Here is a 14,184-nt window from a genome sequence, read left to right on the forward strand (position 1 = left end):
ACCATTACAACCTCACGCTGTGTGCACACAAACTGCAAAATTATCCATTGAGACGAGCCTTAGCTTGTCACGTTGCACTGTAAGCCCAGCTTGTATCATACCACTACGCCATTAATTGCAAATGACATGCTAACATATAATTTTTTAATTCAGTGTTACATTAGATAAATTGAGAATGACGTATTTTAACCCAGTTATTGTGCATTTACCTTTACTTGCGAATGTAAAGCCGGGTGGTTGTCCCGCAGGTGTTGTATCATGTTGCTCGTGTTTGATCCTTTGGCCGCGACTTTTTTGCGGCATGTTTTACAAACTGGAAAGCCGTCGTCAACAATGACCCCTTGGTCATTTTGCGATAGCCAAAATGATCCCACACGGCTGACTTTATCCGTTTTTTGGGGGGGAATAAGTCTTCTTCATCCATACTTCATCATTTGGAGACACCGCTTGTGTAACTTTGTTTTCGTTCTGTGCAAGTTGCGCTGACCTACTGTATATGGTTCCACGTCACGGCATAATCGTTGGAGAGTGACGGTGTTGAGGAATCTTTACGAATAATTAACCGTGGTGTTTAAAATTGCGGTTAATAGTGAAATCAAGTGATCGTGACATCCCTAGTTTGAAACCAACAAAACTGGTTGTTTTTAGTAAGTCATCGCTGAGTCTTCCAGTGGCGTTTTAGCCACCAAAGGCGTGGGTGTGTTTTAGTGATCCGTTGCTGTTTTCACGTCAGAGACATCACTGCATATTCTTTACAGAATAATGTAACAAAAAGCAGATGTTTTTTACTGAGACATCACTGCATTTCCTGACGGGTTATACGACGGAAGGAGGTTGTTATTTGCCTTGACATCACCGAGTTTCCTGCTGGAATAATGCCTACAAAAGTGGTTGTTTTTACCCTGACTTTGCTGCATTTCCCACCGGGATAGGGCCACAAAAAGCAGTTGCTTTTTAATAAGACATCACTGCATTTCCTACTGGAATAATGCAACGGAAGGAGGTTGTTATTTACCGAGACATCGCTGTGTTTCCTGCTGGAATAATGCCTAGAGAAGTGGATGTTTTATACCCTGACTTCGCTGCGTTTCCTGCTGGAATAGTGCAGCAAAAAGTGGTTTAACAAGACACCACTGTCTGAAGACGCCTCTTGGATGAGAGGCATAACGTCTTCAAGAAACTCAGACAAGTCCAGTTGCCTACGATATAGCACTCACCTATCCATGACCTGGATGACTCAGAATCTTCACAGACAGGACATCACTCCATTTCCTGCCATGACAATGCCACAAAAAGCATTTTTTTGTTTGTTTGTTTGCTTTTACTGAGAGATTGCTGTGTTTCCTGCTGGGATTGTGCCACCAAAACCAGATATTTTAAGATTTATGAACTTTTCCTAACCATAACCAAATGGTTTTTGTGCCTAAACCTAACCACACCTTAACCACAGCATTGTTGAAAAATGGTGTATCCGCTACATATTAACCTGCAAATGTATTTGTGCAGAAGCGTACAATGCCAGCATTTACTCTGGCAGTTGTGTTGGGATTTAATCATTTGCTGATGTTTTCTGTCAGTATTGAACTTTCAGTCAATCAAGGACATTTTCACAAACATAAACGTGTCAGTGACAAAAATATGGTTTTGTGCAAATATACTGAAAAACAAACTGAGAGAGAGTTGGATATGACAGACTGCCATGCATCACACAGTTCTCTTAAAAAGATGAGTTTTCTGTCCAAACAGTGAAGTATAAAGCTCTGTGTTCCCTGAAGGGGTATAAACTGTGTGGGAGGAAGGCTGAAGCAGCAGGCACTGGATAGACCTATTTTCAAATTTATCAACATTAGTGTGGACAGGGCCTCAGTATTAGGAGACTGCAGTGTTGGGAAGCTGTTTGCTGTTTGGCAAGAACCCAGGTAGAAAACAAAAACTCACAAATGGAGCTCATTTCCTTCAGGTTAGAAAAAGTTACCCCCCTCCTCTTCAGTTTGGTGCTGTTTGGTTAGCACTCAGCCCACGAGGTGAACTTGAATGACGTGAATTTGCCTGTAAAAATCCAATAAATTACAATCTCTGGAGAGACTCGGTTTACTCAGGCTGCTTCATTAAACTGAAAACAACAACAACAATCAGGCCACACACATGCAGGCGTTTGTCGGCAGTAAAGGGAGATAGATGATGGATGTGTGCTCAAACAGCAGCTGCTGACGGTCCTGGCATGCAGAGAGGGCACTGGGCATGGCAGGGATGAAACAGCATCACCTGGTGATGAAGGCAGAAGCGCAGGAAGGGGTGCTGGGTCGCTGTGGTGTAGCAGAAAGTTTGTCAGTGACGGAATGAGGCCAATCCCTCCTCTGGTGCATGTATATGGATTAATAATACAGCACAGAGCAGCATGATATCCAGCTGTATACAAGGAGAAGAGAAAATAATACAATTCCTGGGAGTAAAGTGGAGCGGTGCTGTGTCATGCTGTCTGTCCATGTGTGTATGTGTCACTTTGGTTTGTCAGCCTGTCACAGTAACCCAGCATGACAAGCCTCAGCATATCTACATTAGCTTGTGTCTGCATAGACCCTTTTTACACACAGATCCTGCAATACTGCCGGAAAGATGATCCGCCATTACGCTGGCTGCGCTTTTTTTTACCCTGAACCAAAAACAGTCCAGAAGAAAACGCTGGCGTGTCTGCAAACCACAAGTACGTTATATTTTACTTTATACACATCATATCAATGTTTCTAAAGTGATATTTAAAATGGAGCTCACATTGTCGTCTTGAGGTGGAGGGTATGCTGGATGGCGTCCAAGGCAAGACAGCGACAGAGCTGCAGATTACTGGCTACTGTGCGACGCCAACAGCAACACGATTGTGTTTCCATCGGGTTTTTAAGCTCCGGATGTGGGTGTTTTGTAGCAACTTATTAGCGGGGATAGCGCCATGAAAGGCAGGTGTTTTTAAATGAGACACTGCTGCTTTTCCTGCTGGGACTGTGCCCAACGAAACCAGGTATCTTAGGCCAAATCATGATCTTTGGCGCCCCGAGCAGTTTGAGTTCTGTCACACAGCTTTCCAACAGAAGTGCACAGTACAAAGTAAGTAGTATTGAAGTTATACGATTACACATTATGTAACATAATATTTCAGGGTGGAAAAAACCTATTTTCTTTATGAATAAGAGATGAACAAAAGAGGAAGGGTATTGATTTTCACTGTTATTTTCACCTAAATTGGAATCAAATATCACTTTGTCTGGAGTAATATTGATTCAGTCATCCCCACTTCATTTAGAAGAGACAATATTGAGAAGAAACTTTTAATGTTTCATATAGTGTCATCATTCAGCCCAGGATACCTGAGATACTATGTCCATATTGGACAATGTGTCTATGTCAGATGTGCAGATACTGTAAAACAATAAAACATTTTAAGGAGTTACTTTACAGTAGGTAGAAAAGCAGTGTTTTGCTGTCATTTTGTTGCATGTGTAACCACACACAATGGTGATGTCACAGGGTATTTGAGTACAGTAGTGCAAGACATATTCAGATCCATGAGTGAAAGTAGAAATACCATGGTCTAAAAGTACTCCATTACAATTAAGACTCTGAATTCAAATGTTACTTAAGTAAAAGTACAAAAGTATCATCAGTACTTTAAGTATCAAAAGTAACTCGTATTGCAGAGTGGCTCCTTTCAAACTGTTCAGTTATCAGGTCTTCAAAGTGGGGCCAAATTTAAATACTTTGTTGTATAGTCCTGTATCATATCATGGAAGCATACCATATCGGGTAAGCGGATGAACATGGATGGATGGATGTAAACATTTTACTCTTACTAAAATTCGTACTAAATCCAATTTCTCAAAGTCGGACTAAAGCCTAGTTCACATTACACGATTTTCACCCTGATTTTGCGTCGCGGAGACTATCGTAATCTTTTGAGTGTTCATACCTGGCGACGTGTTTCTGTCAGCGGGAGTCTCGCCAACTGCGTTATGACCTGTGTGCACAGTCACGCCACAAGATTTCTCCACCGAGCTCTCGCCGACAGAGCCCCAGATAATGCGATGACATCACCAAACTTGGAGACGACACATCGTAAAGGCATGGATATTCTTCCCAGTGTTGAATCAGATCTGCCTCCAGGGCCTGGGTCCAAACACAACACGCTCCCCGTGATCCTGTGGACACCGCCATTGTTGTTGTTGCTTGCCGGCTCAGTGTTGCCAGATCTTGGGAGAGAAACAAGCAACCAGGGCTATGGAAACAAGCCCAAAAGAAGCGACTATCATGCGTTTAAATAACTTACTAGATGGATATATATAGAGAAAGGTGATGTTTAGAGAGCAAGCCCAAATAAGCAACTCCACTTTAGAAACAAGCCCAAAGTCGTGGCTAATAAGCGGACCTGGCAACCCTGCGGCTTGTCCTCCTCACATTTCATCCGTCCTCCTGCGTGCTGACATGGGACGTATCCCGCCTCTCATTGGCTGATGCTCTTTGTCAGTCGTGTCAGACTTCTCCAGTTTTCTAGCATGCCATATATCCAGTCCCAGTCTCAGACGAGGATGCGACTTGCTCGTCGTTCACACATGAGGAGTCGTCGTGGCAGACTATCTGCCGACTCACCTCCGACCCAAGGTGGCTCTCAAGATCCTCTGTGATGTCAAAATCGCGGTGAAAATCGTGTAATGTGAACTAGGCTTTACACACCCACATAATCTGATTGGGAGTGAAATTCCTCCTGCATGTATACAGTCAATCAGACCCAAACTGACCAAGGTGCTCTGAGCATGCTCCACAGAGCTGTAAAGCTGTAAAGTTGTCCACCATGGTACCAGTTAGCTGCTCGCTAACTGTAGCGAACTTGTTTGTCGTTTGTTTGGTCTGTGACGTAATAGGTCAACAGGAAAAAGGTCCAACACTAATAAGCTGAAAGGGGGCATATCTCCACCTATTGTAGCGTAGTTCGACATACTTCGGTCAGTTAATGGATTCCCCTCCCGTGTTTGTATACTGGCACAAGGACAGCACTTTATCAACTGTGGCCTTTACTTTTAAGAGAACTGTCAGTATTCACTCATCACAGGAAGTTGCATGTCAGAACAATGTAAATAGAAGTTCAGTTAGCCAACTCATGTGAAATTCATCATTATGGAAATGTAGAATATGTAGACGATTGGGGGCTTAGTCATTACCCACAAGATAGCATCAAGCTCAGCAGGAAGTGAAGGGTTATGATAATGTCTTCCGCCCTGTACGGGGGCGTAGAGTCGGAGCCTACAGGTGGGTGCTAAGATGAAGGTGAGGCGCAGCAGAAGCAGCAGGGAAGGCAGCAAAAGAGTGAGTAGAGCACTGACAGCTTGAAATACAACACCATAAAAACGGTCTTATTAATATGTCTGTGGATGCCATAGCTTACCAAAAAAATTCACTTTACCATTTAGACATGTCATTATTATCTTTTACGTGCCATCATTGTTGGTTTGTGCAGGCTGTAGTCAGGGACGAACATTCTTTGCTCTCCACAAAAACCCTTTTTTCTAATTATTTAATCATAAATTTAAAACCATGCAGTTGTTTTTGAAACCCAGGAAGCCGTATTTAAATATGCTGCTACCTCTCTACCTATTGCACCTCATGGGGATTTTGGAAACACTGCCTGCACAGTAATGTTGAAATCCTTCTTAATTTGTCATGCATTTGTATTGCTCGAGACTGCACACGAGCATCCTGTGACCTGAAATGAAATATTGAGATGGAACTGATTATGGATGCTTCTTTTTTTTTTTGCTGTTTGTGTTTTTTATTCATGTTATTCTAGCTGAATTTAAAGAGAAAGCATGCAGTGGGAGAAAGATTACAGGGAGGGCAACAGCTTGAATAGGCCAGCAGTCCTCAACATAGTATGTGCAGATACACTCATGTTCATACAATTTAAAGCCTCCACAGTTTGTGTCTGTTGCAGCTGCAACAACTACTTATTTCCAGTTTTAAGTAATGTATAGATTTTTTTATTCAACAAACTAGTTAATCATTTAGTCTGTAAAATGTGAGAAACTTTACAACCATGCTAGCAGCTTTTTCAGGTTTTCTGTGCAGCTCTGCCCTTTTCCTTTTGCCGCCCTTGTTGACCTATAGAGCTGTTCACACTGGACGTAATGAATTTCAGCTTCCCTTTACAAAGTTTACCGTCTTAGTTTAGCAGGTCAGCATGCTAACATGCTAATTTTTTGCTTATTAGCACTGAACATAAAGTAGCCTGATGCACCAGAAGGTTTGTCAAATAGAAACCATCTGATAAGCCCTTAATGGAAACTGGAAAGGGGCAGGCACATTTCAGAAAACACTGGACAGGGATTGGATAAACCATCTGTCTATCACCATCTATCATGAGCTAAGTTCAACCAATCAGATCATTGTTGTTTTAAATGGGAGCGTGCCTATGTTCCCACAGCTCTATGTTCCCACATCCCTATGTTCCCACAGCTCTATGTTCCCACAGCTCTATCTAGCTCTAGCACAGAGGCCTCGCACTGACTAGCTTCCGGTCAGATCAGTCAAATGAAGCGCAGCAACTGGACGCAAACCATAGTTTGCAGTGCATCAATACCTCTGGAAAGCCGGGTTGGCATAGAGAGGGGGTGCTCCTGGGATGCCTGGAGTCACTTTCCAGCCCTCTGGAGGCGTCATAGGCTCATGGAGGAAACGTTAAGGAAGAAGGATGCCCATTTGAAAACTCCTCTGTGTCAGTCTGTTAGTGTCATCAAGTCTACTGCGCTACTGTCTTGCTGCTGATCGAAATAAAATTACTCATCCGTTCATTTACTATAAAGTGTTTCCAAAAGATCTTGTAGGAGGATAAGGCTTAAATTGAAGGGAAATGTAGGAACACAAGACCTAATTTTGAAAATGTCCTAGAAATGTGGGAACATAGGGCCTCATTTTAAGAAAAATCTTAGAAATGTTGGAACATAGGGTTTAATTTTGAGAAAAATCTTAGAAATGTTGGAACATAGGGTTTAATTTTGAGAAAAATCTTAGAAATGTGGGAACTGTGGGAACATAGGGCCTCATTTTAAGAAAAAAAACTTAGAAATGTGGGAACTATGGGAACATAGGGCCTCATTTTAAGAAAAAAAACTTAGAAATGTGGGAACTATGGGAACATAGGGCCTCATTTTAAGAAAAATCTTAGAAATGTGGGAACATAGGGCCTCATTTTAAGAAAAATCTTAGAAATGTGGGAACATTGGGCTGTGGGAACATAGGGCTGACCTGGTTTTAAACAGTCACCTCTCTGTATTGTCACACTCACGTAGACCATGCTCGTAGATGCCAGTAGCTCCTCACGGGACTAAGAACCTTGTTCTTGTCAAGAGCCAGTTCAAAACTGTCCTATCCATTGGACTCGTATGCATCTGAGTTCATCAGTTCATTTTATTAGTGCTGACATGTTTTTCTGACAGTTACAGAACAATGGCATCAAACTCATCCTTGTATGCTGCTGGAAGCTTGCAACAAGAGAAACGGCCCAAAGCGTGGCTTTACTTCATAGAGAAAGATGACAACAGTGCTGCTCTTGCAGTGTCTGTACAATGATCATTTCAAGTCAGCCTGGACACACCAACAATGTGCTGAAACATCTCTCTACGCTCAGCTGCTTCCCAACCGAGCATCATGTTGGTTACTGAGGGTAGGTTTCCTCAATGACAGTTCCCAGCTGGTCCAGCCACAGGGTCCAGATTTCACCTAAGTCATTAGTTCAAGGTCCACACAGTTTAATATATTCAGCATCATACTTGCATTTGGCCATGTTGTCGAGCTAGTTTTCTGTCTCTGACATGTAGCTGTCCATCAGCCACTCACTCTACAGCAGGAAATGGCACTTTAAGATAAAAGCCTGTGCCAGAGATTCACTGTACTTCAAAATAAAGTATGTTTTTACAAACTTAACACATTTGCAAGTCACCTTGTAAATGGAGTCACATTCAGAATGGACTTACGACTCACCAGTAGGGGATCACTGCTCCATAACAATAACATTATACTCTGTTTCTACACTGTGTTCAAACTCAGAGGCAATAAAACAGTTGTGTTGAAGCTGAAAACCCGTGGAGGCCAACTTTCTTCCCACACAGAAAATTCATCAGTATCAATGAGGGAATGGATCGGGCCAATAAACAGAATCAACAGTGGCACTGGTTTTGAATAAAATCTATTTAATCTAATTATGTCTCATCCCTAGTTCAGAAAGAAATGCATTACTTGAAGCCTAACAAGATGAATTTTTGTACGATCTTGTGATCCCATAATTCATCTTCTGATGTCACTTGAATCCAGCTGCTGTGCAAGGTAAAACACAAAGTACAGAAGAGGCTAACGGGAATATCATTAGTTTTGAAGGTATTTAGTAATAAAGTATTTGATGGAAGCCTCACTCTTGATTATCATGGTGGACCGGCCAACGAACTACCTGACTGACTTTGGCAGCGCAGTGGTGCAGTGGTTAGCATTGTCGCCTCACATTAAGAGGGTTCCTGTTTCAAACCCAGGGTTGGAGGAGCCCTTCCGTGTGGAGTATGCATGTTCTCCTTGTGTCAGCGTGCGTTTCCTCCAGGTGCTCCAGCTTCCTCCCACAGTCCAAAGACATGCAGGTTAACTGGTGACTCTAAATTGTCCGTAGGTGTGAATGTGAGTGTGAATGGTTGTCTGTCTCTATGTGTCAGCCCAACCCACCCTGACTCACCCAATGTCAGCTGGGATAGGCTCCAGCCCCCCCAGGACTCCTAACATGATAAGCGGTTATGGAAAATAAACTGACTGACTTTTCCTTCCCTTGAGCCACGCTGCCTATGTGGCTTGTATCCCCAATTTAATTTGGTTTGCAAAGATATGATAGAGGTGGAATGCTGTGAATCCTAATAGGGAGAAGCTGGAACTAATATTTGACATTTTTATTTCATAAATGACTTGAAATTACTTGTTGTTTATTAAAATTGCTGTTTTGTGCCGACTAATCAATTTGTTATTGAATGACCTTTCATCGCTTTGAGGCTCGACTGCAATACGTTATACCAGCCTTACTCTGTATAGTGTTCTCTTGTCTTCCTGTCCCTTCATCTACTGGTCAGCCCTGTATCTTTCTCTGAGTGTTTATTTGTCATGTGTGTGCAGGAGGTGGGCTGTGATCGCCAGCTCGCCAGTGGTGCCAGGGAGGATAACTGCGGAGTCTGTGGTGGCGACGGCACCACATGCCGGCTGGTACGAGGACAGGCTCTACCACACCTTACACCAGAACAACGTAGGTGATACAATCCATGTCTGTGTCTGTCTCACATGCATGTCTTCATTGACTCTAGTTCAGCCTCTACACCTCATGTCCATGAAGCTAATCCCTAATACTTTACAGAGTGGACTTTAAATCTGAAATACCACTACAGTCCTCTCCCTGCTCCAAATGTTACTCCGTCACCTACCAGCCCTCTGCAAATAACTCAGCCCATGATCTTTCTAGGTCGTTTCAGTAAATTCATCCTCAGCTCAGGTCTAATATCTCGCTGCTCTATGGAAGCTAGAAGCTAGCTGGATATCTGTCTGCTTGGACGTGTGGCTCTCACCTGTCTTGGCTGTGTGTCAGTACTCGCTGAGTTGGCCACAGGCCTTCAGGAGCCATCTCAGCTTTGGCCTGCTCTTTATTGCCTCCAGCATTTACTTATCAAGGCTGGACTATTAAAATGGCATCTGGTGACAACAAGCCACCCACTGTCAGATCAGCCCCGTCGACAGAATGAAATGTTGGCACTGTACGTTTCTGCAAGCCACAGAAAAGTTATTATGCTTGTTATATTGTTATTTTGTTTTATTGTTATTATAATGTGTATGCTTCATATGCATGATGTAGTTCAGCTTACATGTATATGAGTTTCTTATGAAGGGGAGGGTGGTGTGACACATAGGCAAGACGGCTGCCAAGCTGCAGACCACTGTTCGAGACCAACAAATAACAAAAGTGAGTATTTTTAGCCAAACATCGCGATGTTTCCAGCCTTGTTGGTGGAAACCAAACCAGGTATTTTTTAACTAGACGTTGGGACATTTACAGCCGTATTTGTGGTTACAAAACTGTGAATTTTTAATGAGATTTTCAGCTGTGTTTGTGTCTCAAAAAACAAGTATTTAAGAAGTTTGTAGTGAAAAAAAATGTTGATGAGACTTCAGGACATCTCCAGCTATGTTTCTGGCTACCAAACTGGATATTTTTTAATGAGCCGTCAGGACAATTACAGCTGCGTTTGCGGTGACAAAACCAGGTATTTTTAAACAGACATCGGGACATTTCCAGCCGTGTTTTTGGGCACCCAGCTGGGTATTTTTTGTTCAGACGTATGGACATTTCCAGCCGTGTTTTTGGGCACCCAGCTGGGTATTTTTTGTTCAGACGTATGGACATTTCCAGCCATATTTGCAGCAATTAAACTGGGTGTTTTTCAACCAGACATAGAAACAATTCCAGCCATGTTTGTGCCAATAAAATAGGGTATATTAAGGGAAAACATGATCTTTCCCCAACCCTAACCTAGTGATTCTTGTGCCTAAACCTTACTACATGTTAACCACAGTGATGTCACAACATAAAACCAAAAATTGAAATGTAAAGCTTAAACATATCTGCTACATATCAAACATAGAAATTAAACTTATGAAACTTACAAATTTAACATATCAGTGGTTTGCAGAAGGGTGCAATTAACGCATGAAAAGTGTGATTTTGGGAGGGTTGCAACGGTACGAGATTTTCATGGTACGATAACCGTCTCAGAAAATATTGTGTTTTCACGTTATTACGGTGTTACTGTTTATTGCTATAATTTTAACTTGAAACCATATGTGTGAAAAGTCTCCATTTTGAAAATGACTAAAATATAATAGAGATTCTCCTTCAAGTTGCATTTTTGTTTTCAATATTGTAGTTGTTGTAATTGCAGGCAAATGTGCACAATATGATGATTGTCAATTTACAAGGATACACAGAAAACTACTGGGACCTGCCTGGAATTGTCATGGAGTTTCAATTTCCGGCAGTTCTGCCTGCCTGAGAGCCTTGGCACTTGACCCCCAGCCCCTGGTCCAGGGGAGGCTTTCACATGTGAATGAAAACGCTGTGAGCTATACAAATGCAGGATAGTAGAGGGATTTTGACTCACCAGTGGTCCACAGGTTACACATGCCAACATTAATTCTGGCGTTCGGGCAGAGCAGATGGTGCTACACCATTCACGTATCAGTGATTTTTTTTTCTCACAGCTTTTCATAAATGTAACACCCAATTGTATTGGCTTCAAGTTGGGTAAATAAAAAAAACACTGTGCATAATAGGAAGAGCCAAGCAGAAAAAGTGAGCCTGGAAATGAGTTTTAATCAGTTTCCATTTTAGTTTTAAAACAACAACACTGGCTCAGCATTGATCATTCAGCCTGTCATGACAGATTAGAGGAAAAACACTGACAAGGAGATCAGTATTCATTGCTCACTGTAGTTTTCTTCAATGTCGCTAAATAAACAAACCAAGCGATAAATCGACAAATACTTAATGTTCACTTCTCAGCGTTTTTGTTTTGCATTAAACCCTTTATGTAGAAAGCAAATACACAGGTGCATATGTTTGTCTATAGTAAACAGAGGATTTGTTTTCTGCATATTCCCTCTGTTTTCAACCGTTCCTGTCTGACAGAAGTGGAGCTGAGGCTCCAGCAGCACAAATAACTTTACAGTATTGGAAATATGAAAATGTAATTTCCACTGGAGTGGAAGTTTGTTTAAATGTTCCCAGGACCGCTCAGCATTTCCCAAAGTTTTAACAGGTTAATGAAGCACATATTGGCAGCAAATATAGTCTATATACATAGCAGAGTTATTGGCTCTCGAGATGGAGTATTGTATCAAATGTTTCAAATTAAGTTGTTTTGGCATGCCTCAGGGAGTGGAAATGAATATGGCTGGATTCCCTGAAAAAGACTGGTATTAGAAATCACAGCCAGTGACCATGTAATTATTTCTCTGGGTTTTAAATTCGGGGGGATATTTAGAGAACAGCAGGGGTGTGCCATTACTGTGGAAGTATATGCAAGCATTAGACATGTAATATCAACGGAATAAAACTGAAATGGCTGTATTAAAGAAATGTGAAACACAGACACATATCAACCTGCCACGATTAGCAAGTCTGAACATTTGGGAAAATGTTGGGTTTTACACTGCAGGATGAAAGTTTGGCACGAGGCTCCTTGCCTTGATCTGAAGGAGTGAAAACTCCAGAAACACTTGTGGTAAAAAAAAAAATAACCCAACTGTGAGACCAGCATGTTTTGGCTTGTGACCATCCTGAGCCAGGTGAAGGATTTTCCCTGCACCTTGTTGAAGTTGTACACGAAACCTCGACTCTCCATCGCCTCAATTGACATAAAGGTGATAAAAGTTGGTGGAAAACAACAGGAACCTTTCATAATTCTATGATCCAATCAAACATCAAATCTTCAGAAATGACCCCAGAGTTGAACCCGCAAGTATGTTTCTTTTATTTTGTCCATCAAACATACACAGCAGTGATACAAATATTTAAGAGCACATTTTCAATTATTTTAAATGTTTAGAATCTCAAAAAATCATTATTTTATTCATCAATATTTGCTGCTCTCAATCACAATCCTTAGTTTGAAGTAAGTATGACCAAATAATATAGGACATCTAATCAATCTATTGAAATTCAAGTGTACAAAAAGTTGAATTATTCACTGAATAATGTTTTCAAAGAACACGTAATCTTACTATATAATGATAAAAACTCTGTCTGTGTGTGTCTGGCCCACGTTTTTCTCCTCACTGACTTGGTCAATCCATGTGAAATTTGGCACAGTGGTAGAGGGTCATGGGAGGATGCCAATGAAGCAATATTACATCAATTGGCCGAAGGGGGGCGCTATGGCAACCGATTGAAATGTCAAACTTTGAATGGGCATATCTCATGCCCCGTATGTCGTAGAGACATGAAACTTTGCACAGAGATGCCTCTCCTCACGAGGAACACATTTGCAGAGATGGGACCAAGTCACACATGTGCAAGTCTCAAGTAAGTCTCAAGTCTTAACCTTCAAGTCTCAAGTAAGTCCCAAGTCATTTTTCTTGGGCAAGTCAAGTCAAGTCATAGGTTATGTCAAGTCAAGTCAAGTCAAGTCTCCATATTATTGTAATTTTACCTGCAGAATCTGATCTTAATAAAGTGAAAAGACAAGATATAAGTAACTGTCAGTAAACATTGACTTCATCGCTGCAATGTTTACTTCAAATGGCGAACAAAGTTTGAAGTTGTCACCTGGCTGTCCGAGATGTTTATGCCGCATGTCTTGCACTGTGCTGTTCGTCTTTTGCCGTAATAATGGTAATTCCGAAAGCCGAAGACAATGACTCTTGGTACCCCTCCCGCTGACATGTTGATGCCTATCTGATATAAGAGGGCCTGTTTCTCCAATAAACACGTAAGGTACATAGAGAGGGCATGACTGATTGACAGGGTAGTGATCCAATCATGACAACGCCATTCTCAGCCTGCGCTCCTACCGGGTAATCAACATTATTTTTTAAATTAATTTATTAATTTTATATTCTAACCGAAAACATGATGTGAATAACACTCAAGTCATTCAAGTCATCGTGTCTCAAGTCAAGTCAAGTCCCGAGTCTTTAACTTCCAAGTCCAAGTCAAGTCTCAAGTTTTTTATTTTTTGTCAAGTCACAAGTCATCAAAACAGTGACTCGAGTCGACTCGAGTCCAAGTCACAATGACTCGAGTCCCCATCTCTGCAAATTTGCCTTCAAGAACCCCTAACTTCCGGTTATACAGATTTTCCACCATTTTGAATTTTTTGAAAAGTCGATCTCTTCCTAGGAAGTTTGAGCGATCTGCATGAAACTGGGTGAACATAATCTAGGGAGCAATATCTAAAGTTCCCTCTTGGCAAAAGTTGGAAAACTTCCTAAAACTGAGCTTCTATAAAGCAATGAATATTGCGGAGGGCGTGGCTCATCACATAAAGGTGTATAACATCTCAAGGGTTTCACCCATCACCACGCAACTTTGTAGGCATATGACCACACATAATCTGAGGGGACCCCTCCATT

At 41.7% G+C, this 14,184-nt stretch overlaps 1 protein-coding gene across 2 annotated transcripts in view; it reads left to right on the top strand.

The window, feature by feature from the left end:
• Positions 1 to 14,184, top strand: part of adamtsl3 (ADAMTS-like 3) — a 315,217-nt gene that overhangs the window by 193,913 nt on the left and 107,120 nt on the right. For both annotated transcript variants that reach the window (XM_049561501.1, XM_049561507.1), the window contains exon 7: positions 9,184 to 9,310. In XM_049561501.1, the coding sequence (XP_049417458.1) occupies positions 9,184 to 9,310 (127 nt within the window). The remainder of the gene's footprint in view (positions 1 to 9,183; positions 9,311 to 14,184) is intronic.

This window comes from Epinephelus fuscoguttatus, linkage group LG2 (assembly GCF_011397635.1).
Source record: "Epinephelus fuscoguttatus linkage group LG2, E.fuscoguttatus.final_Chr_v1".
Classification (NCBI taxonomy): Eukaryota; Metazoa; Chordata; class Actinopteri; order Perciformes; family Serranidae; genus Epinephelus; species Epinephelus fuscoguttatus.